We start from the raw sequence: 26045 nt of genomic DNA, 5'->3' as shown, positions 1-26045 counted from the left end.
GCCAGAATTTAGTTAATTCTCTAGCCTAAGGCTTTTTCCTTACTGAATTGGGTACTTACAAGAGAGGTGTTATGTTGTGTGTCAAAAAAAAAGTTGCTAATATATTTTATAATTGAACATGGTAGGCAATCTAAATAAAGAAGCTGCTATTAGTTGTTCCTATAAATTTTAAGCTTAAATATCATTAAGATGGTCATGGCTGAGTTTTAAATACTGCCTTTCCTCTAAATGAAGTAGTCAATGGAGACTGGTTCGGGCATCTGATAATGGGAATAGAGAACTTTTAATCTGTAGGGTTTCTGGATCCAGTTTTGGCCTTTCCTACCCTGCACTAAGGTAGTTATGTCTGACAGCTGTATTGTGCTGTAAAATGAGTGATTGCAGCCCTTCTCTTAGTGGAGATGTGTTAATTGCTCAAAAAAATCCATTTTTGAACTCTCAGAAGAGAGGTCAGCAATTTTATGGGCATGAAGAAATTCTGTTCTAGGAATTGATAACTAGCATAGCAAAAATTGCCCAGCTTGCTTAAATGATATTCACACATCTATGTTTTCCCTTACATGTACATACATATATACTAGAGTGAGTGGTACAGTGGCGGCTATGGCATATGTTTCCTCCGGAAGTGTGGAAGATTTCTAATACTATTTTAAGACCTGTGTTTTCAGACTTCTAACATTCTTTTATTTAAAAGAGATATTCTCTTCTTGAATCTGTTTATTTTGATGTGCTTGTTTTTGATATATGTGGTTCTTATTATTGGGATAGATGGGAGACATCCTCATATTTTCAGTGGATGGTATCAATTTTTTAAATTGTCAAATTTTTCCATACAGAAGCAAAAAATCATAGGCAGTGTCTACATTGGCACCCCTTTCCGGAAAAGGGATGCTAATGAGACCAGTCGGAATTGCAAATTCCGCGGGGGATTTAAATATCCCCCGCGGCATTTGCATGAACATGGCTGCCACTTTTTTCCGGCTCGGGGTTTTGCCGGAGAAAAGCGCCAGTCTAGACGGGATCTTGCGGAAAATAAGCCCTTTTCCGGAAGATCCCTTATTCCTACTTGAAAGTAGGAATAAGGGATCTTCCAGAAAAGGGCTTATTTTCCGGAAAATCGTGTCTAGACTGGCGCTTTTCTCCGGCAAAACCCCGAGCTGGAAAAAAGCGGCAGCCATGTAAATGCAAATGCCACGGGGGATATTTAAATCCCCCGCGGAATTTGCAATTCCGACTGGTCTCATTAGCATCCCTTTTCCGGAAAGGGGTGCCAATGTAGACACAGCCATAGTGTTAGTATGAATTACTAAATTCAGTAAGAATTATTCTATAAGCTTCTAATTGTAAAATAATAGTACATTAAACCAGTGTTCAAAGTATTTAAAACTTTATTTTTTATCAAGACAACATCTATGATAATTTTTCATATGCCTTTTGAAATGCATCAGCTGCTTAATTATTTACGTTTTACATGAATTGGTAGTAATGGTTAGCTCCTGTTATTTATTGAAAGATGATTATTTTAATTTTCTGGATGCCACAATTGTTTTTTTTTTTTCCCTTTTGCCTTTTGAAGTAAAGCTGATTCATTTCTGTAGCTTAGGTTGTACTAAATAGACGGCAAAGAATAGCATGGTTTAAGAAGATAAATGTCAGGAACGTTTTCTAAAGTAGACATTCAGACTTTTGGATTAATGGGAAAGAAGGTCAATAATTGCATGGATTTCAATAAGCTTGAAAGGAAATGGCATTCCTGTGGTGCAACAATGACTATTAAAACACTGTGAAATCATTTCATGATTCTGGTTCAGTGTCTTATCCATTATGGGAGAATGACTCAGTAGGGCTGCCAACCTTGTACATATTACAGAAAAGAATTAATAAATCAACTGATTTTTTTGAGTGAGAATTTTTAATAGACTATGGCTGAATTTCTTAAAGATGGACTTAGTTTTGCTGGTTTTTGTCTTTACTAAACAGGGCCCTCCAGATTTTCAGCAGCACACTCCTGGACCCGTTCCTACCAACTTTACACAAGCCCCAAGACTCCCTCTCCAGGACCAATGGAGAGGCCCACCTCCACCGCCTTTGCCTCCTCCACCACCACCACCTCCTCCACCCCAAGAAAGAGACCCTTTCTTCCTTGGAGGTAGATAATTTTTATTTTAGATTATTATACAGGATGATTATTTTATTTCAAATAAACCATTTGAATATTCTTTCTTTACTCATATGTATAGATAGATTCATTCATAGATCTTAAGATCAGAACGGACCCTTATGATTTAGTCTGACCTTCTGTATAGCATAGGCCATGAACTTTAGTGAGTTTTTCCAGTCTTTAACTACAGTAATCCTGTATTTTACCATCTCTTAAAAAGCACCAGATATTTTCTTCAGTTTGTTACAGTTCAGGTATTAAATGTCAATACCATTCCTACAGTCATCTCTGGTTGTTCTTCCATTAACAGTTATATCTATCTGGAATATTTGGTCCTCTGCAAATTTAATTCTGACCAATCTTTCAGTGAATGTTAAAGTTACAACACAACAAAGATGGCGTTAACTAAAATATAAAAATTGAATAAAATCGCTTGACTAGTTCTTTGCATGGATTGAAATAGCATTAGTTTTGTTCAAATTATCAGTTCTTGCATTTCTCTAGTCCTAATTCCTCTTTGGAGTTAAGTGATTCTGCAGAAGAAATAATAAAATTCCTTATTAATGACAGATAGTTATCAAATTGTTGTCTTTCTCCCAAGGGTCTGCACTTTTCATGCCAAGGCTTTGCTCCTTTCATACTTCATAGTTATCACATTTTCAAGTTACTCTCCTGAAGCTGAAATATGGCACGACTGTATTTTAAACACATTTGTATTCAGGAAGTAGTTGTCACTAAATTAAATGTTTTGGTTTCAACAGATCCAAGATTTGCAAGTCATCATTTGTTCGAGCAACGGAGTCCCCCACCTCCACCGAATCCCCCACTCCTTAACAGTACCCATCCTGTCCCTGTTCAAAATCCTTTGCCTTTCAATCAACCTGGACCAGGATATAATCAGCAAGGACAACAGCCTGTATTTTCCAGAGACAGGCCAGTAAGGCCGAACATCCAACCTCAGAATCCTGCAGGACTTCTGCACTTCAACCAAGCAGGTTCAGTAAATCCACGGCCTTTCATGCAACCCAGGCAACAGTTCTTACAAAACCCAGGACAACCATATCTAGGAACACATATACAGCCTACAATGCAGGTATGAATTGATGGTAAAAGTCAGCTTGTAAGTTCTAAATAGAACTTTTTCACTTAGAAAACTATAGTGGGATCTTTCCTTCAGCTCATAGCAAGGGTCTAACCAAAGTGGCTAAGTCTTGAATAACATTATAAATATTAAGCAGTTTTATCTATGGTGTTTATCTTATTAGAATATTGGACAGAGAGGCAGGTTTTTTATCATCATAGCAACAGTTTAGGTTTGAAATGTTTATGAACATATGTTTCGAAAGTGAAATTGTTCAAATTGTCGTGATTTCTGCTCAACTGCTTACAGCTAGTGAGATTAGAAAAGTTCTTAATGTCTATATTCTGTTCAATGGTTCCTTAAATGGATTTACTCTAGCAGAAATATGAAAGTATTGTTTAAAACAATCTGTATATAGATAAGTGTGTGTATTCAAAATATTGACATTGCTGGGTTACTCCCCCTTTTGTCACAGGTCTTGGGTGCCCTCTGCTGATAAGGAGTTGTATGTTTTAGGGGATTAGCAGTGAGAGAGAAACCACTATGACCTCTTAAATTAATTTTTCTTATAAACTGTTTAAGGTAGATAAATAGTTTGTATGACCAAAAAAATATGGAAAGGACCTCAAATTTCAGGGGTGGGGATTATTAAAGATTATGATACATACATTGTGAACTTCATAAGAGTAAATGTAATAAGTCTGAGAAGCAGATAGGACAATTAGATTTACTTATTGTAGTCTCAATAATATTTGAGGTTTTTTCACTTTAAGAAGTTGAGCTAAAAATCTAGGTGATCAGTGATAGTGATATTACCCTGCACGGTAATCAATCCATGTTAACCCCAAATTCTGTTGCCCCAGGAAAGCTTATATTTCTGCACTCCTTATGTAACAGCCAAAATAATGTTGACTTAAAAGAACAAATCTGTTTGCTTAAGGGCTTGTTTCTTTAGGATTGAAAAACAAATGTGTAGAATCATTTTTTGTTTTTATGTGAAGGGTCCCTTGCATCCTCCACTACCACCTCAGCCTCACCAGCAGCAACAACACCAGCAGCATCAACAGCAGCAGCACCAGCAGCACCAGCAGCATCAGCATCATCAGCATCAACATCACCATCCTCTTGCTGGTCCACCACAGCCTTTAATTCCCATTACCCCGTCACAGTTCAGACCTCATATGCAGGCTTCACAGCAACAGTCAAATAACAATAGAATACAGTGTCAACAGCGGCAGGGTCCAATGAAGCCAAGACACGTATGTACCAATAAATGCTGGCATAAATCAATGTTCTCTTCTTTTCTGTGTGTGTAAAACATTGTGCATCTCCTCTTTCCTTCCTCACTCAGTGTCCTATATTTATAACCACTTCCCCCAACCTCTGTCTCCCCTTGTATTACTGACTTTCTCTTTTCCCCTCATCTCTCTCACTGTGTAGCAGAGAGAGAGAGAGACACACACACTCTGGCTGTTGATGCTAAGAAGCTATCAATCAAGGATGTTTGGAAGGGTGAAGTAGGGGAAGAGTTGTATGGTCAAATATAAAGCTGTGATTGGGGTTGGGAAACCCAGTGCTTCAGCACTACAGCATCTGTGCTTGAAGCTCTCCCCATAGCACTGCAGACTAGGCTTCGTGGTGCACCATGAAGCATTGTCATGGTGATCCCTTGTTACTCTTGACTGCTCCAATGCATAAAAGCTTTGCCCTGTTTCCTTTTGTCCCTCCTGCCCCCAGCCCTTCATTTGATCTGTGGGGGATCCAAAGCTTCAGTACCTTAGCAGATCTGGACAAAGTTCAGAACAGTTATTCTTTGGGTTTTAGAAGTGGCTTATGTTTGAGAGGTGTATATATGAGAGAAGTTTTAAGTTTTGCTGCTTAAACAAGCTTAAAGACGAGATAGACTTGAGAACATTTCAAAAGGAGGGCATTTTTAAAAACTTACTCTGCAAAAGTTAGCAGGTATTTTCCTAGAAAGTTACATTGTGAATGCTGTTGTCCCCTGAAGAGTTGGTACCAGTTTTTGAAACTAAATGTTAATCCTGCTTTAAGTGGAAATCTCAACATAACCTGAACCCTGGAATGGCTACCAAGGCCTCTACATTACCTGAATTTTGTCTTTTGCCTTTGTCAGAATACACCAACGCAGAATGTTGTCAAGCGTCCGAATCAACAGCTACAGCCAACTGCTTCAAGAAATAGCAATTTGCGGGAATTACCAATAGCACCTTCACATGCTATTGAGATGAATAACAACCGACGAACTGCTGCACAGGTGAAACCCATTACCAGCACAACATCTGCTACAAGGTCTGTAGTAGGAGTTGGGAGCCCACATGGAAGGACTGAAATAAAAGCTAGAGCAGTCGTGCCAGTGGTCCAAACTAAAGTAGAAGTAAAATCTGAACCAGAGGTAAGGGGGATTTTTCCATTGGTGTTAAATGGCTCTTTCTAATACGTGTCTTTGTTTCTTAATGTAAGCAGTTGCTGTGGATGTACAGATGAGAAATACCTGAAAAATATACCAGTGTGATGCTGCTAAATAGGAAATCATGGCTAAAAGTTAAAGCAATATGTTTAGATATTTGCTAGTCTAATTTGTGGGGTATAGACTCACATGTATGCACCACTGTGCTATGCTTTGTAACCACTATGAGTGCCACTTCCAGAATGTCAGAAGTGGAGAAGGGATTAGCTGGAAGCTCCTCCCAGGACTAGTGTTGAGTTCTTGAAGGTTGGAAGGGCTGGGTGAGTCAATTTGGAGAGATAAGGGAGCTACTCCTACAAAAGTTGAGTACTGAAGGTAATGTATCTGATTAGGGGTGCCCTACTTTGGTATATGATGTGGTTAGAGAAGCAACAGCCAGTGAATGAGGAGAGAAACAGAGCAGGAATGAATTAGAGTTGTTTCAGAAATAGTATGGGCAGGACATTGCTGACCTGAAATCTGGTGTTGGAGTTAAGATGTCTGAGACCCACAGTGGGTAGCATGGAGCTAAATGAAGTTGGAATAGAGCTAGCAGCAGCTGTGCTTCTCTTCCCTTGCCTCAGGTTCTGCTGCTCATTCCTGTATCACACCAAGAGGCATTTGGCTCAACCTGTTGCTTAGTATGGATTTTCTGATAAGAACTGCTATCTTGGGTCAAACCAGTGGTCCATGTAGCCCAGTATCCTGTCCTGACAGTGGCCAGAACCAGAACTGCAGGGGAGTTAACAGAACAGGACAGTTTTGGAGAACTCCATTTATGTCTTTCCCTCCTGTCTTCTGGCATTTAGAGGTTTAGGTCTCTGGCATTCAGAGCATGGAGTTGCATCCCTGGTCATCTTAGCTAATAGTCGTTGATGTACATGTCCTCCATGAACTTTTTTTTTTAACCCAGTTACATTTTTGGCTATTACAACATCCTGTTGCAATGAGTTCCATGCGTAAATTCTCCAGATTTTACCACCAAATACCACTCTCTTAGCAATACCTATCCCTGTCTAATACAACCTAAAACAATACTTCCCCAATGTTTAGCACTTGCTCATCAGTTTTGTGAATAAGACAGCCACCAGATCCCTACCTTCCTCTTCTTTTCTGTTTCTTACTCTCTCATGAAATCCAAATGGCTTCCAAAGACAGCTTCTGCAGCCCAGCCAATCTTAAACTACAGCTGGGCCATTCTCTCAGCTGCCTCTTCTGCTGCTGGAGTGGATACTTTTTTTTTAATTATTTTTTTTTTTTACATTTTGTCCGGAGGAAATATAAAATATTTTATTTTTATACTTTTCCATTTTGAAAAAAATTATTTAATTTGATGAATCCCACAAGAGTGTGAGGTATAGCTGTACCCTGAATTTCACTCATGTCTTTATCCTGAAGGCTGCTGTGTGAGGGCACATACCCCTGAATGCAACCCTGTTGAAACCATTGAGGCTCCACATGGTCAAAAGGAATCCTTTTGTGTGGAACAGTTTACAGGTTTGGGCCCTTAATGTCAAACACTGAGACACTATCTTTATGATGGTTAAATGACTTACAATTTTCGAATGTGAAGTAATTCCATGCAGAACCACAAATCCTTCATGTTAAGTTAGCTATGAACCCCTTGGTCTCACGCCGAGTTTCTTTCAAGAACTTCTTTTCAGTTGCTGGTGATTAGTTCCTCATCTTTTTCTTGAATTAGTTATGACCATCTCTTATTTCCACAAATGAAACATGAAAGAAATGTGCAGTTATTGATTTTTAACCTCCTGTGCATTCATTCATCATCAGCAATAAAAACCCTGCTGATGGAGGAGGGGGCAAAAGGGGCAGCCCTGGGGAGTGGTGACTGCTGCAGTAGCCAGAGCCATGGGTCCTTTAAATCAGTGTTTCTTAACCAGTGGTAAGAGTACCCTTAGGGATACTTGAGAGAAGTCTGGGGGGTACGCCAACACAACTGAAATTTGGAGAAAACTGCATTTTTGTTAAGTTTTACAGCATTTTATTATTTTTGTACTTTTTACACTCCCAAAATTTCATTGCCCGCTTGGCTACAATTAAGTTATTTAAACAAATGTGTTGCAACGGTAAAAAAAAATGTTGTGTGTCTGAAAACTGTAGGTACTGGGGGTACTTCTTAAAAAAAATAAGGGGTACTTTATTAAAAAAAAAAAAAAAAAAAAAAGGTTGAGAAACACTGCTTTAAATCACTGCTGGACCCCCAAGCAGAACAGTTTGGGCAACTCTGAGGGCTAGGGGGGAGTGGTGTGGGATGTGTGATGCTGAGTTTTGCTGCTTTGTCTAAGGCCCTGACACTTCCTGAAGCATAGAGGCCCCCTCACACACACCTTGCCCAGGGGCCTGACAAGTCTGTTGGCTCCCCTGAACTTTTCTCTTTAGTTTCAGTAGAGAGAAGATAGTTTTCCTTTTGATTTCAATTCCTCATAGAAGAGTCCTAAAAACAACAGGAAATAACATAGATCTTGGGAAAATTCTGCGTCTTTCAGACCATTAAAAAAGGGGATAAAGATAAGCTTGTTACATATAGTTATAGGTTTCCTCTCCAGTTAAACATGAAATAACTCCAAAATGTATATATTAGTTATTAGCTCTTTGTGCGTTCCTTATAATACAAGACAAAGCAGCCTTATTGTCTCCTCAGATTTAAAACAAATCCCTGTGAATTTTGCATGTTCTAAGATTAAATGGACCTGCCCATATGAAATTTTAACTTACAGAATTTCTGTATCCCGTATACATTTTGACATCGGTTTTGCAAGGCTGGCAGTGTATGAAATAAAGGCATTTCATTCATTTGTGAAGTGCCAAAAGAAAAGTTTGCTTTGCCTCTACTTCTCTCCGTAAATCTTTCCCTGAAGTGGGACAATGAACTGATAACATCCTGTTGTATATTGTCATTTTAGGGTCTCTTTCTGACTTGTATAGATTATGGCTTCCGGATTTAGGAAGTGTTCCTCCTCTTTTTTTAAAGGTTTTTTGATTAGAGGAATCTTGTCATTTCATTTTCTCAGTTCCTCCTGTTAATTTCCTGTTAGAGAGAGCACTGGAGGAGGACAGTGCACTTCACAGAAGCAGCATAACTCGTTTTTTCATTCTCTTTTTTTTGGTGTTAAGGTGATTCAGGACCTGCATCATGTGGGATGCACTCACCTCTTCAGAGGCTAAGAGCCTATCATAAAGGCTGTCACCAGGAACCTAAAATCCAATTCAGATCTTTGAGTTAAAACTCACCAAGCATCAGACTGTCTGCATTTTGATTTGTAGACTTGAATTAAGGCATGAAAGTCAAATCATTTGGGTTCTGTTCCCATGCCTTTTTGTTTTGGACAAATTACCTAACCGCTCAGTGTCTGATACTCCCTCAATCTAAAGCAAATAATAGTATTTTGAGTGATCTGTACACATGGATTCCTCTCATGGTATTCATGTATGTGAGATTGGATTTTTCTGGCAAGCTGTATCCATTGTAGTCACTTCTGTTCCCTACATGTCCTGTTCCCTTTAATGTCAGGTCAGATGGCCTAATAGCCAAAGTCAGTAAATTGAACTTAAAGTCTGGCCCTTTAATACTGGGCTGATCGGCCCACCAGCCCAAGTCAGGGAATTAAAGCCACCCAAGGTCATAAAAAGCAGAGGAGCCTCAACCAGCATTCAGTTCCCTCTTATTGCCAGTATGCAGGTTTTCTGCAATACTATTACAGTGTTAATGATTAGTTAGTATAGTTTCTAATTACTTTTCATTTGCCCATTGGCTTTACAAAAATCATTTGTAATGCTACTTTGTAGACAGTAGGCCCTGAGCACTCCTCTCAGTACTGTGACTTGACTGTGAGTTGATATGGGAGAAATGAAATCTCTGATTTGACATGCTCCTCTTGTGATGGGCATATCTCTGACTGTTGATTCCCAAGCAGGCACCGAAGGCAAGGGATGCCTACCTAATGTTATCTTCTAGTACTCTATGAAATCCTCCTCAGAAGGAGGATGTAGTAACAGTTCACTCCTCCGTCTGTTCCTGTTCAGCAAGTGTCCCAACAAACTGGTATTGCTTCTCAGGCACCAGGGATAAGATGTCTAAGTGCAGTTCTTGAGTTAGATGCCCTTGTTGACTTCAAGAAGGGCTACAAAGGTACCATGCTGCAGAGACAAGACATGGATCTCCTTCAGGGGACCATTGGAACAGAGTTTCAATAAACAATGTATTTATTACATTGTCTCAAGCCCTTCATTGAAAGGGTACCAAGTTGCTGCCTCTGCAACCTCATTACCAGGTATGAAAAAAAAATGCTTGTAATACTATCTAAATCTACTGCCAGCCTTCAGCACCAATTATTGGTAATCTTGGGATGCAGTTCCCACATGACTAGCCTTTTTGGTGCCTATGGCCTATTCTTCACAAAGTAACGTGTGTGAGCCAGTACTGGAATCTTCCTTATTGAAACATACAATCTCAAAATGCTAACTCAGCTTTTAATTACTGAAATTATGAAATTGCATTGAGCTGTTGAGACTCTGCCATCTACTTTTCCTACTTGGTGTGGGACCCTTCTATCTCATAGGCTCTAGAACCTGAGACCTAGCACAAGCCCTAACTTCCACATTGCCCTTTAGCCTGACTCCCATGGGTCAGCTATGTGTTTTTTTTATTGCATTGTAGACTTAAATAGGAGACCCAATGTGTTCAGCAGAGAAGTCTACTCCTCATCCATCTCCAGATGTACATTGTCAATTACTAAGTGTTTCTAGTAAAATTACTATACTGTGACACATTATCTTAGTTTATAGAAAGACTATTGGAAAAATTAAGATCCATTGTCCTAGAGGGGAATCGGATAGCTAACAAGGAAATCCCAGCTACTTTTGAATGTATCTGATATATCCATATACAGAATGATCAAATCACCAATGCAAAGAGCTTCCTGGCTTTTGTCCTCAGGAATGCCTGGGTAGTCCAAACCATGATAGAGAATCTTCCATTTGAGAACTGTGGACACAGTACTCCAGCTGAGGCCTAACTAGCGCAGAGTAGAGCGGCAGAATGACTTCACGAGTTTTGCTTACAACACACCGGTTGATACAACCTAGAATCATATTTGCTTTTTTTGCAACAGCATCACACTGTTGACTCATATTCAACTTGTGGTCCACTATGACCCCTTGATCCCTTTCCGCCATGCTCCTTCCTAGACAGTCGCTTCCCATCTTGTATGTATGGAACTGATTGTTCCTTCCTAAGTGGAGCACTTTGCATTTCTCTTTATTAAACCTCATCCTGTTTACCTCTGACCATTTCTCTAACTTGCTAAGGTCATTTTGAATTGTGTCCCTATCCTCCAAAGAAGTTGCAACCCCACCTATTTTGGTATCATCTGCCAACTTAATAAGCGTACTCTCTATCCCAATATCTACATCATTGATGAAGATATTGAACAGTATGGGTCCCAAAACAGACCCTTGAGGAACTCCACTTGTTATCCCTTTCCAGCAGGATTTAGAACCGTTAACAACAACTCTCTGACTACGGTTATCCAGCCAATTATGCACCCACCTTATCGTGGCCCTATCTAAGTTATATTTGCCTAGTTTATCAATAAGAATATCATGCGAGACCGTATCAAATGCCTTACTAAAGTCTAGGTATATGACATCCACCGCTTCTCCCTTATCCACAAGGCTCGTTATCCTATCAAAGAAAGCTATCAGATTAGTTTGGCATGACTTGTTCTTCACAAACCCATGCTGGCTATTCCCTATCACTTTATTACCTTCCAAGTGTTTGCATATGATTTCCTTAATTACCTGCTCCATTATCTTCCCTGGGACAGACGTTAAACTGACCGGTCTGTAGTTTCCTGGGTTGTTCTTATTCTCCTTTTTATAGATGGGCACAATATTTGCCCTTTTCCAGTCTTCTGGAATCTCCCCTGTCTGCCATGATTTTTCAAAAATCATAGCTAAAGGCTCAGGTACCTCCTCTATCAGCTCCTTGAGTATCCTGGGATGCATTTCATCAGGACCTGGTGACTTGCTGACATCTAACTTTCCTAAGTCATTTTTAACTTGTTCTTTGTGTATCCTATCTTCTAAACTTACCCTCTCTCTGCTTGTATTCACTACGTTAGGCACACCTCCAGACTTCTCGGTGAAGACCGAAACAAAGTAGTCATTGAGCATCTCTGCCATTTCCAAGTTTCCTGTTACTGCTTCTCCCTCCTCACTAAACAGTGGGCCTACCCTGTCCTTGGTCTTCCTCTTGCTTTTAATGTATTTATAAAAGGTCATCTTGTTTCCCTTTATGCCTGTAGCTAGTTTGATCTCATTTTGTGCCTTTGCCTTTCTAATCTTGCCCCTGCATTCCCGTGTTGCTTGCCTATATTCATCCTTTGTTAGTTGTCCTAGTTTCCATTTTTTATATGACTCCTTTTTTATTTTGAGATCATGCAAGATCTCCTTGTTAAGCCAAGCTGGTCTTTTGCCATATTTTCTATCTTTCCTACACAGCAGAATTGTTTGCTTTTGGGCCCTTAACAACGTCCCTTTGAAATACTTCCAACTCTCCTCAGTTGTTTTTCTCTTCAGTCTTGCTTCCCATGGGACCTTACATACAAGTTCTCTGAGCTTATCAAAATCTGCCTTCCTGAAATCCATTACCTCAATTGTGCTGGTCTCCCTTCTACCTTTCCTTAAGATCATGAACTCTATTATTTCGTGATCACTGTCCCCTATACTGTCTTCCACTTTCAAGTTCTCAACTAGTTCCTCTCTATTGTTAAAACCAAATCAAGAACAGCTTCTCCTCTGGTAGCTTTTTCAACCTTCTGAAACAGAAAGTTGTCTCCAATGCAGTCCAGAAACTTATTGGATAGCCTGTGCCCCGCTGTGTTAGTTTCCCAATGTATGTCTGGATAGTTGAATTCCCCCATCACCACCAAATCTTGGGCTTTGGATAGTTTTGTTAATTGTTTAAAAAAGGCCTCATCCACCTCTTCCACCTGGCTAGGTGGCCTGTAGTAGACTCCTAGCATGATATCACCTTCGTTTTTTACCCCTTTTAGCTTAACCCAGAGACTCTCTACACAGCTATCTCCTACGTTCATCTCCACTTCAGTCCAAGTGTGTACATTTTTAATATACAAGGCAACCCCTCCTCCCTTTTTTCCCTGTCTGTCCTTCCTGAGCAAGCCGTACCCTTCCATTCCAATCATGCGTCCCATCCCACCAGGTTTCTGTAATACCAATGATATCATAGTTGTATTTATTGGTTAGCAATTCCAGTTCTTCCTGCTTATTACCCATACTTCTCGCATTTGTATATAGGCATCTCAGATAGTGATTTGATCTTGCCTCCCTGTTGTGCCCTTACCCTCCTTTCTCCTTGCCATTATAGGCCGTAGTCCCCCCCATTTCCAACTCATCTCCCAGTCCCGTACATTCAGCACTTACCTGTGGGCTTTGCTCACCTGTCTCCGTCGAACCTAGTTTAAAGCCCTCCTCACAAGGTTAGCCAGTCTGTGTCCAAACAAGGCCTTCCCGCTCCTGGAAAGGTGAACTCCATCTCCGCCAAGCAGTCCTTCCTGGAAGAGCACCCCGTGATCAAGGAAGCCGAATCCCTCCTGGCGACACCATCTTCGCAGCCAGGCATTCACCTCCATGATGCACCTCTCTCTGCCCGGGCCCCTACCTTTGACAGGAAGGATCGAAGAGAATACCACCTGTGCTCCAAACTCCTTCACCCGTACTCCCAAAGCCCTGTAGTATTTGGTATTGGCCACTGTTGGCAGGCAGGATACTGGGCTAGATGGACCTTTGGTCTGAGCTAGTATGGCCGTTCTTATGACTTTCTATTGCCGTGGTGTCCCACCAGTTGTGAAGCAGTAGCCACTTAAGCGAACTAGCCACATTTGTCAAGCCAATTAGCCACACAGTCAACTGGCCGAATAACCACATGTGGCTGATGGCTAGCATGTTAGACATCATGCTTCCTTAAGTTTTATTACAGGCAGTCCCCGGGTTACGTACAAGATAGGGACTGTAGGTTTGTTCTTAAGTTGAATTTGTATGTAAGTCGGAACTGGTACATATTGTAGGGGAAACTCTAGCCAAACATTTCTCCAGAGCTCAGTTTTATTCTCCCACACCTCACTTCCCTCACCTCACTTCCCTCAGTCCTTTATTCTCAAGCTGAGGTGTCTGCTGAGTAAAGCCGCTCCATGTCTCCCTGGTCTGCTGGGGGGGGGGTGCTAGCTTCGCGTCTCCCTGGTCTGCTGGGGGGAAGCAGCTAGTGTGGGGTTGCCTCACCCCATTTATAAATAGGGATCTGATGTAAGTCGGATCCATGTAACCCGGGGACTGCCTGTAGTTCCATTTGAGTCAATCTAGCAGTAATATCAGTTCTCATGTCCAGTACCACACTGTATTTTCATGCTCATTGGCTACATTCTTTGTTTTTATTCACATTTGCCCCCGCCTCCCCTCCCCCCGTCCTGAGATTTGAATGTAGTATTAATAAGGTTGATGGTTTCCTCTGAGCTTTTAGCAAGAAGTTCCCTATACTCCTTATCTATGAAGGCTGTCTTTTCAGTAGCCATTACATCATCTTGAAAGGTAGGGGAGGTGCATGTACCCTGATAGTTTTTAAAAGACAGGCTTAGAGGTCTCATCCCAAGTTCCTGCCAGAAGTTTGAATTCAGTTTTAAACTAATTTGTCTCCCAGTTTTGATTGGACTGCAGTCATTGGTTGAATAGAATTCCTAACCAGCCTCCAAACAAACAGATAACTAGTCATTAGGTGTGGAATACCTGTGGACAATTACTCAGACAAAAGAAAAGTTACTTATCCTTTGGCTGCATGGATTCCATGATTCTTATTCTTCTGAGAGTCTTATTCCTCTGTATTGGCAAAGGAAATGTGAGGCTTTTGGCTTTTATGCTCTAGACCAGAGTGTATGATGGTGGTAATGGGAAGGGATGTTCAAGAATATCTAGCATGCAGGCATGGACCTAATGAATACTGCTTGCTACAATAATCCAATTTTATGTGCAAACCCACATTGGAATCTGCATGGATATTATACCTCAAAGAACCAGTATGGTAAGTAACCATTTTTACTGGACACGCAGGTTGTTTGTGAAATGCTCTACTACCCTTTTATAGAAGACTTTACTAAAATGCAATGTATTATTATTTGATGAAATGTTAATTTTATTATGTTCAGTATATTTTGTAACTATAGCCTTGAATTAGAATGATCTGTTCATTGAAATAGTAAATTCATTATATACCATGCTTTATAGGCAGACAGCTTTAAAAATAATATTAATGTCATTTAAAATGGAATCTGTATTTTGAAAGATATGCAAACACGCATGTTGAAGCAGCCACCTCAAAAGCAAGTTGGATCTTTTTCATGAAGATGGGCACCTACATTTCCTCAATTGTTCTCTTATTTCTTATAAGGACAGTTTCTGCCAAACATACAGGACCTCTAGAAAGGTTATTTGATAGAGTATAATACTTTCAGAAAGGCTTAGGGGTAGAATATTAAAGGCATTCTCTATATACTATTAATATTCCAACACTGCATTTGGCAACATTTTGATTCTGAAGAGAGTGCATGAGTTCAAGGTCAGAGAGATTGACTTGTGCTGTTCATTATAACCAATTATTGTGTGACAAATGAGTTTGAGATCAGGCTGAAAATTCTGTAAGAAAAATCAATAGTTCTAATCAGGGCCTTTCAGGTCATTTACCACCCTACCTTTTGTTAGTTCGTCAGAAAAGAGCAAGATAAAACCTGTGTGACAGTGGGTTGCCTCTGTATTGTTGCATTCCATTTGAAACATATTTTGATATCTTGCATTATATTAATAGTTTAATTGGTTTCAGAAACTTCTACAAGAGTTCTAATTTATAAGACTGTATTTTTAGACTACTACTATGGTGAAGGGTAGGGGAATTTTCCCTCTAAGAAGGAGTATATCTAATTCTGAAAACAGATTCAAGATGTCTGTCACTAATGAATAGCAAATTTTACTGGAAGATATGTCACTAACAGTTTTAGTACAATGTCTGGAGTAATTTCAAAAGCCCTTTGCAGAGTTACACCATTATGACATCTTATAAAATAACTTAACATTAGTTTTGACTAAATTGGACACATTTCACTAAATGCCTTTGCTTTTATTTTTATAGTTTCCTGATGAAGATGAAGAAACCAGATTATACCGTTTGAAGATAGAAGAACAGAAACGCCTAAGAGAAGAAATTCTGAAACAAAAGGAGCTGAGACGGCAACAGCAGGCAGGTGCTAGAAAAAGAGAGTTGCTTGAAAGACTTGCACAACAGCAGCAACAACCTCCCATGCAACAGTCTTTCACACAGCAGGAAGAGGAATCCTCAGAGTTGTCCACTAATGGAAACCTATTTATACTCCATCCTAGTGCACAGGCCAGACAAAATGTGAAAAATAGACTTCTGGTTAAAAAGCAAGATGTGGTAGTTCCAAATATTCCACCAAAACCCACAGATTTTGTGCAGGATGGGGCTAATATGCAGTTTCAAGGACAACAAGTGAGACCAATGAAGTATTTGAGACAGACTAGAACAGTACCTCAAAGTCCCCTTCAGCCTTCACCAAAAGTATTACAAACAAAACCTGCTGCAACTGCAACATCGCTCGCCCCAGGACAGACTGCTAGGGTGGCATCAATACAAGGAAGGCCTCAGGAACTGAAACCTGGTGTGAAAAGGACTGTCATGCAACGGGCAAACAGTGGTAGTGGAGATGGGCCCCATGTCGGCACCAAAGTGAGGGTGATTAAGTTGTCAGGAGGGGTAAGTTTCCAAGACTCATCTATTTTTGTGTTGTTTTGTCATAGTCTGTTTTTTGTGTGTTTCATTCTGTTTCCCAAATAGAAAGATACCCTATTTTGAAAACCAAACCGCTAATTCAACAGAACTAATTATCTGTTTCAGACAAAGATTTTCATAGCTGTAGACAAGTTATATTTTAAAAACTTTGTAGGAGAAGAGGTGTGTTGTAATATGTTGCACTGGAGTGGGGTTATCATTAGGTTAACATCCTTGTTTCCTGGATAACATCTACTGTGTTTATGTGCTTACAACTTGAGCCTAAAACTCTTCATCGGTGAATATTTGCAATGAACATTTTGGTTCAGAAATGTTTTGATGTATGGGAGAAAAGAATGTGTGTGGCTATTGTTAAATTTGATGGTTTAAAAAAAGTGTCTGCCCTGTCCATATTGTAGTTGAAACCATCCAAGAAGCCTGTCGTGTTTTAAGCATGTCTGGAGCTAATATAGGTTCCTTAGTAGAGTGGGTAGATTTTTTTTCTTTAAGAACCACATTGCAAAACTGTGATATAAGCAGAATTGAGGAGAGCGAGAGGGAAAATGTTCTAATATAGAAGAGATTGGCGATGCTACCATTTCACTTTTGTGTCTAAATCAAGATTCTTATCTTCTGACAAGGGGCCCATTGTCTGTATATTGGTTCCTGAGCACAGATGATGGTCATAATAGTATTACATATTCACAATTGTTTTCTATATTCATCCAGCAAATATCTGTATTGGTGGTTTTAACCTTTTTTTTATTTGAGGACCCCTAAAATTTTTTGAATGGAAGTGAAGTGGATCCTTTAAATCTATATTAAGGTTTTTTCCATTATTGGAACAGATGTTCATATATTAGGAGTGCAGAATAAGGTAATAAGGTAAGAACTAAGAGGATTTCACTATAGGATTTCCCCAGAGAGACCTGAGTCTTTGTTTTGCCTTGGCAAAAATATTTAAAAATAAAAAAATGTCGAGACTGATTCAATACATTTTAGGGCAATATGAAAAAAATCCAGACACAAATTCAGGAAATCACTAGAACGGCACTAAGCAACAAGTGTGTAGACATAGTGGGAGTAGTACCAGAGATTGAAAAGGACCTCAGTTACAGAAGTTGTTTTTCACTCTTCTCGCAAAATCTGATTTTTTTTTTTTTTTAAATAATAGAATTTAGCAAACAGGTAGCCCAGAATGTAGTTTTAGGTGCTCAGATACCTACGTAATGAGTGCAGTGTGTGTGAGTATATTTATATATGCAAAGGGAGACATATCAATCTTGGTGTTTTTAAAAGGAAGAGGAAATTTCAGTGCTAGAGAGACTTAAGTAATAAAGGTGACCACTTTTCATAATGATTCTATTGCATTACAAATAATTCTAAAAGTTTCACATTGTAAAGTTACACAAAATGCAGGACAATGTAGCACTTTAAAGACTAACAAGATGGTTTATTAGATGATGAGCTTTCGTGGGCCAGACCCACTTCCTCAGATCAAATAGTGGAAGAAAGTAGTCACAACCATATATACCAAAGGATACAATTAAAAAAATGAACAAATATGAAAAGGACAAATCACATTGCAGAACAGACCTTTTACATCTGCACTTGAAAGGGAATCCTCTGAACTGTCATTCATGTTAAAATTCGACACTTGCCAACAAGGACTTAACAAGAATTTGAACTATCTCACCCATTACCAAGACAGTTTCCCCAATTATCACCTGTAATACCATTAACTCACAAACATCCCATTCTCCCTACCTTTAATATCATCAATTCACAGACACTTACCTTCCTTCCCCCCCTTCCCCCCCGCATCCCCCTTTTGTTCTGCAATGTGATTTGTCCTTTTCATATTTGTTCATTTTTTTAATTGTATCCTTTGGTATATATGGTTGTGACTACTTTCTTCCACTATTTGATCTGAGGAAGTGGGTCTGGCCCACGAAAGCTCATCATCTAATAAACCATCTTGTTAGTCTTTAAAGTGCTACATTGTCCTGCATTTTGCTTCAACTACCCCAGACTAACACGGCTACATTTCTATCACTAAAGTTACACAGAGATTGTAAAGATCATCTTAACATTTTAAAAAGTAGTATATTAGCATAATGAAAAAAATAAGACCAATGAAGACTTAGATTGGAGGATGACATTGGTAGAAACTTTAGTCCAATGAAAGAAGGAAAAACCAGAAGCTGTAGGTTCCATTGGACTAAATAAAAAGTTTATTTTCAGAAATCCCATTGGCCTGCAAGTATTGTGACTGGATTATTTTGCTTTGTTAAATTACCAAGAATAATCAGCCCCAACTTTTTATTTGACCGGTTAAAACAAAACAATATCATGTGGCAACTCCAGCCACCAGTGCATAGAGATGTATGTCTAGGATAAATGATCCAATGTCCAACGTAGCAAGTGTCATGAAACAGTTTTTTTCTTAATGTTCTCTTTTTCCAGCAAACCGTAAGTCATTTTTTTTGAGCAATTTTACTTGCATGTTCCTTGTGATCAGATTTAACCTCATTGAATACATGTATTGTTCCTACTGCATTGTAGGTAGGGTTGCCAGGTGTCCAGTTTTGAACCGGACAGTCTGATATTTGCGCTTTCTGTCCGGGAAACACATAAATGTCCAGTATTTTCTAATTAAATTTTTATTATTATCATGAGTATCAGCACGTAGTTGCGTACTGCCTGGCTGATAGACACGCTCATGCTGCATGAGCGTGTCTACCAGCCAGGCAGTATGCAACTACGTAGTAGAGAGGAGAGGTGCGGGGCCGGGGCGGGATGGAATCCCCAGGGCCAGACTCGCCCATGTGCCCTGCCGGGACGGACAGCACCTCGGGATCTGTGTGCGCTCGGGCCAGCCCTGCTTCCTGACAGCCAGCTGGTCCGTCCCTCTCTCCCCCGCTCCCCCCCTGCTCTTCCCTCCCCGCCAGCCGGTTCCTCCCCTCCTCGAGCCTTGCTCCCTGCCATCTGGTTCTCCCCCTCTCCCCCCAACCAGCCCCGCTCCTCCCAACCCCCTTCCGGCCAGCCCTGCTCCTCCCAACCCCCCCTCTCCCCCCGGCCAGCCCTGCTTCCCGCCGGCCGGTTTCCTCCAAGCCAGCCCTGCTCCCCCGACCCCCTCTCAGCTCCCCCCATCTGAGATCAAGTGTGTCCGGTATTTTTTTTAAACCATCTGGTAAGCCTAATTGTAAGCTATATAGACTTGATTTTGTCCCCTGAAAATTGAGTTCATAATTTGCTTCATCATCAGCATGGAACAGGTTGTCTATGCATCATATGTAGTTGCTTTCCCTTGTCACTGTAGAATATTTGTTTTCTTTCAGACTACAGAAAAATGAAAGCAAGGGTTACAATTAGCTTTAATTCTGATCAAGACAGTTAATTTTTTAATAATTTGTCAGAAAGTTGAATCCATGACTTTGTTCCATGTGTCACACAAAGAAAAAGAAGAATCTCAGCAGCAGGGGGGCAATCTGGCCTAGTTTGATGCTCAGTATTTTTAAAAATATTAAAAAGTTTATCAGAGCCCTGCAAACCATAAGGATCTCAAATAATATTGTCAACTCTGGTTTATAGTACTGCAGCAAATTCTACTTATTACCAGACCTTTGAGGCACCTTAGTGCTATTTTTTAAAAATAAGTTACTCTCTAATCTTTGTTCCTCTGTCTGAATTAGGTTTGCCTGGCTTCCCTTCTGTCAGCCACCAGAATATGCTTTGGCTCCTTTTATCTGTGACCAATAACTTGATTCTGCAGTATAGTAGTCTCTTTGCAGCTGTCAACACTACAGATCTTTTATACTCTTTCTCTTTAATTTTTTGTGCAGATGAAGTCTTTAATGCCCATGGAATGGTGAAAATTATGCTGGTTAGGCACTGTGCAGACTACTCTACCCAGCTGTGCCAGTGCATATCAGCACACACTTGAAAAGTCCTCTCTTTCAGCAGACTAACAGCATTACTGAATAATGCAAAGTAAACAGTTATCTAACAGGGAGTGGACTAGGATCAAGCTCAGACCATCTTTTATCTAAATTGTTTTTGCTTTACACAAGAGCTGTTGGCAAAGTCTGTCTGCTCATTAGACTCACTGATATGGTGGTGGGTAGAACAGTGGTGAGTGGCATGATATGCCAATGAGGGCTTTTGTTCAATCTCAAATTTAGCTGTCCTAAATTTAATTTTCCCTTTTTAAGGAAGTTGTCATGTTTTCCTGGTTCAAAATTACTTTGAGGACAGTAGATCGTTCTGTAGAACAAGAGTATATCCTGATATGAGTCTTTATTTTTTGTGTAATAAGTAGGGATGTTAAAAAGTGAACTGCGTAATGGTTAAAAATCGTAGCGGTTACATGGTTACAGGCTCTGGAGCAGCCCTTGTCTGCAGTAGGGGGGTGCAGGGGGATTGCTTCAGCCAGGCTGGAGTAGCCCCCCCCCCCACCCTCTTTCTCCCCTTTTAATTAGTTAACCATTTAAACAATATGTTGAACCAGTTAGCCAATTAAATGGGATTTTATGTCCCTAGCACATGACATGCAGAGATGCACATACTGGCCCTAGAAGCCAACTCCTTTGAGCCACATGTGGGAGTGCAGCAGGCAGGGAGCCTGCTTGAGGGTCTTGCTGTGCCTCCCAGCCAGAGCCTGCATGTGACATCCCACTTCCTCCTGCAGCCTAACTCCCTGACCCAGGTCATGTCCCAGACTCTGCATTCCACTGCATTCCTTCCCCAGGTTAGCATCCCACTCCTGCATCCCAATCCCCTCTCCCAATTTACAACTCCCTCTGTCACCCAGACTTTTCACAGACCCTGCACCCCTGACCCCTACCTCAAGGTCCTTGCTGCACCCATCCTCTGTCCCAGATCTCACTCACGCCCGCCCCCCCCTCCCCCCATGAATATCATAGAAAAGTGTTGCCCTTGACCACTTACTAAATTCTTGGAGTGGCCCCCATCAAAAATTATTGCCCACCCCTGAGCTCCAGGTATCTGATTCCAGGTATGCAATATCACTTCATCTCTGAGACAAAGAAGATGGGTCTGTCAAAGTTGCTTTTATTGCAGTTCACACTTACTGGAAAAATAGTCTTTTAAAGAACATTTCATGAAATTGAAATTCTTACCAATTAAATATCTCTAAAAGTAAAAAAGCATATCTGAGGTCAGAAGTACTTTAAAGTGTTCCATATGTAGCTGGCAAGCGTCAAAGAATAGAAAGCAGAAGGCGATTAATGCTTCCTGTATATCAGATACTATAGTATATTGAATGGCATATCAGGGAGTAGTGGTGCGATTCCAGAAGTTCATGTTTGGATTTATCTTTATTAATTCCAAGTCACAGCTGTCATTTTTACCAGTACCCTACCTTTTCAAAAACTTCTAGGCCAACTCTTGTGCCTCTATATGAGGAAGTAGTCCAAATATGCTTGGCATATTTAGTCTGTCTGATCTTTAGGACTTGAAGAGACAGTGGGATTAAGTGTTCAGCAGATATATTTGATATCAGGACTTTGCTTTTTCACCAGCTACAGCACACTCTTGGCATAGCTTATCTTGCCTCAGTCTTACTTTTTTTGCATAACTTCAGGATATCCCTTCACTAGGTCTTGGATATGCAATATCAGCATATCATTATAGTGCTGTCCATGAGAAAAAGACTCAGATATGTCTGTCTCAATCAGAAGCCTAATCTCAATATTAGATCAAGAACAGAATAGGAATCAAACAGGATAAGATCTTGAAATGGGACTTGTTGGGAGGAAATACTGTAATAAATGGATATCTGTATGCAGATATAGTAGATACCTAAAAAAAAAAAAAACAGATGTCATTGAAATCTGTAAAACCAATAGGATGGCGCAGAGATGAGCGTGGCACTCAAGGGAGCAGGTTTGTACCCAGAGTTAGGGCTATATGTCTGAAGTGTTAAAAGGTTATATACACTGTGCATGTTGAACATGTCCATTGATTAGTCTGAAGTTATGTTGGCATTGCATAATATTTTAAAATCATTGTTATTCTACTCAGTCATCTTATATTATTATTGGGTGATCTCTCCCTAGCAAAAGACTGGTCTTCCTTGCTCAAAGTGATATGTCTCAGCCTCTGTTGCCCGAAAATGCTGAATCTTATGCTGGACCAAGAATATCCCACTCTTTGTCTATGTGGAAATCTGCACTAGTGGGCCTTTCGTATAAGTCACTATGTTTTGTTGGATTAAAAATGAACTCTTAGATTTTCAGGAGTTATACCAACCACTGCCTGACACAGCATCTGAAAAATCTCGATGGATATAGCTGGCAAACTATTTTGCTTGGAAATTCAGTCTGTAAGGTTGTATTTAAAAAAAGACTGAACAGTTAAAGGGCAGATAGCTTTGTTTTCTTTAGGATAGCAGTCCGGGTGAGAGTTAAACACTGAATTCCAAAAAATAGAGAAAATAAAAGTTGAATTAGACCATCCTGTTGAATGGAGTAAATTTATCTACCAACTTTTACTTGATGATTGTATTTGTTGTTTTGCTTGTATGTATATTATTCATGACAATCAATAAAAATTGTTTAAATTTAAATTTCTATAGTGCCTTTCATCCAAAGATCTCAAAAGTGCTTTTACAAATATTTAATTAAAATAGCCAACACTTGTGTGTCAAGAAGTATATAGGCATCTTTGACGCCATTCTGAAATAAAGCTTTGAGGTGTGTAACATCACAATGTTAGCAGAGTAAAGTAAAATTATTTTCCAAGAGTGAGAAGATGGCATCAGTTGGCATCAGTACTCATTCCCCGCCATTGACGAGAACGGACTTAGGAACAGGTAAGGATCGTGTCTGTGCCTTCTTAGGTGCACAGGCAAAAACTTAATGTGGACCAGCATTTTATATGGAATCTTCATAATTCTTTTTCATACTTACAACTTAAAAACATCGCATAAAGAGTGACACCTAAGAAACTGCTCTAATTTAAACGTCAAGGAGGTTGGAACTCAGTAAAAGGTGTTGAAAGGACAGACTTCCAATGATCTGGAATATTGCAGTCTAGCAATATTTCTCAAATTAGACTGTACCCCTTTGAAAAACCCACCCGAGTTCTTGCTCTGAAAAGGTACCATCTAAAGAGGAGCATTGCCAGCAGATCAAGAGATGTCATCATTCCCCTTTATTCGGCTTTGGTGAGGCTGCATCTGGAGTATTGTGTCCAGTTCTGGGCCCCCCACTACAAAAAGGAGGTGGACGCATTGGAGAGGGTCCAGCGGAGGGTAACCAAAATGATTAGGGGGCTGGAGCATATGACTTATGAGGAGAGGCTGAGGGACTTGGGTCTGTTTAGTCTGCAGAAGCGAAGAGTGAGGGGGGATTTGATAGCAGCCTTCAACTTCCTGAAGGGAGGTTCCAAAGAGGATGGAGAGAGGCTGTTCTCAGTAGTGACAGATGGCAGAACAAGGAGCAATGGTCTCAAGTTGTGGTGGGAGAGGTCCAGGTTGGACATTAGGAAAAACTATTTCACTAGGAGGATGGTGAAGCACTGGAATGGGTTACCAAGAGAAGTAGTGGAGTCTCCATCCCTAGAGGTGTTTAAGTCTCAGCTTGACAAAGCCCTGGCCGGGTTGATTTAGTTGGAATTGGTCCTGCCTAGAGCAGGGGGCTGGACTTGATGACCTTCTGAAGTCTCTTCCAGTTCTATGATTCATGATAGCGTAAGTAGAAATTTGTTGCTAAGAGAAGGGATCTTATTTTAAAGTGAAAATTGGTCAGCATGGTATTATTGGCGTGGGAAAGGATACAGATTGGTCCCATTTAAATTTAGTGATTCCCAAGAACAGTGAAATGCTTTAATGTAAAATATTCAAAGTGGGGATGTAAAATCCCATTTAATTTAGTTAATTGGTTAAATGTTAAGTTTAACTAGTTAACTGATAAAATGGGAGCAGCGGGGGCGGGGTGCCCACCATGGCCAGGGTGGAGTGGCCTTTGGAAGTAGCTGCCTGGCTCTTGCTACATTTAAAAGGCAGAGCTGCAGTGGTCCGGACCTGTTACGAGCCGGGACTGAAACCCGCAGCACTGCTGTGCTTCTGCCTCCCCTTCCTCCCCACTCTCCTGTACTGCAGTGACGGTGCTTGGTGGAAGCTGTTTTAAGCCAGCTCCCCCGCATCCAGCTCCCCCGTAACACCTACTCTCCTTCTCCCCCTTTTCCCCTCCCCACTGCCTAAAACGTGAGTAGTCAAATACTTGACTACTCTTTTACATCCTTAGTCCTTTATTTAAAAGGAAAAAAGTACCAGGTGGGAATGCAGCAGTACATAAAACACATACTGGCTGTTGAAAGGTATCTGTGGCTCACCAAATTTTAATTTAATTTAAGTTACAGGAATCCTGAACCAGAAAAACTAGGAAAGAACTTGCTGAACTTGCTCTATTCAGTTTAGAACATAGCAGCTTGTTTGTTCAATAGCATAGGCCAACAAATGCGTATCATCCTAGTAAGCTCTCTTTACTGGCTTTCTGTTGAATGCTGGTTTAAGTTGAAGGTTTTTTTTAATGTTGAAAGTCCTACATTAGGATGGGCTAAATCACAAGTGGAATTGTTTCACTCTGTAAAGTCAGGACCACAGTGACATTTCCACTAGTGTAGTGTCAAGATTGTACAAAGGAGGCAGAGTTGTTTTAGTAGTTACCTCACACTTCCAAAAGAGATCATAATGACACATCTAGGCAATTCAGAACCTCTTTCTACTGATCCTCTCATAAGTATACAGAGATCATGTTCTGAAAGAAAATAAAAATCTTATAGAATGAGGGGAAGGTAAGAGACTAATCATCTTATGGTCACTTAAATCAAGTAACATAAGAATGGCCATACTAGCCCAGAAAAATGGCCCATCCAGCCCAGTATGTCTCCCAACAGTAACTATTGCCAGATGATTCAGAGGGAGTGAGCAGAACAGGACAAGTGAGTAATCCATCCAAGTGAGTTCAGCTTCTGAGGGTACGTCTAGTTCCAGCAGGACTAAAGTCAAATTAAGCTATGCAACATGAGCTACATCAATTGTGAAGTTTAAGTCGAAATAGTTTAATTCGGCTTTTGGAGCTACCTATACAGGAGGAAGTCGAAGGAAGAATACTCTTCCTTTGACTTTCCTTACTCCCCGTAAAATGGGGGTTACAGGAGTCAGAGTAAGAAGTCCTCCAGCTCGCCATTATTTCAAAATAATGGCTTGCAGTGTAGACACACTTTGTTATTTTGGAATAACTGATGTTATTCCAAAATAATGCTGCTGTGTAAACATAGCCTGACAGTTAGTTTAGCAACACCCAGACATAGGGTAGTGTCCTTGACCATCTTGTGTCCATTGAGGATTTCATCCTTGGCCTAATCTCCATGGCTACGTCTACATTACATGCTTCTTGCGCAAGAAGCCTTTTGCGTAAGAGTTTTTGCACAAAAACTT

At 40.3% G+C, this 26045-nt stretch overlaps 1 protein-coding gene across 7 annotated transcripts in view; it reads left to right on the top strand.

Moving 5' to 3' along the window:
* Positions 1-26045, top strand: part of RBM33 (RNA binding motif protein 33) — a 173164-nt gene that overhangs the window by 78207 nt on the left and 68912 nt on the right. For 6 of the 7 annotated variants that reach the window (XM_075922763.1, XM_075922761.1, XM_075922758.1 and 3 more), the window contains 5 exons: positions 1981-2149; positions 2923-3254; positions 4244-4501; positions 5377-5655; positions 15923-16564. In XM_075922763.1, the coding sequence (XP_075778878.1) occupies positions 1981-2149; positions 2923-3254; positions 4244-4501; positions 5377-5655; positions 15923-16564 (1680 nt within the window). Of the gene's footprint in view, positions 1-1980; positions 2150-2922; positions 3255-4243; positions 4502-5376; positions 5656-15922; positions 16565-22659; positions 23954-26045 lie in introns of those variants that run through there. The other variant, XM_014576665.3, reaches the window with a different exon arrangement.

Source organism: Pelodiscus sinensis, chromosome 2 (genome assembly GCF_049634645.1).
Source record: "Pelodiscus sinensis isolate JC-2024 chromosome 2, ASM4963464v1, whole genome shotgun sequence".
NCBI lineage: Eukaryota > Metazoa > Chordata > Testudines > Trionychidae > Pelodiscus > Pelodiscus sinensis.
This window is presented reverse-complemented; position numbering and strand designations above follow the sequence as displayed.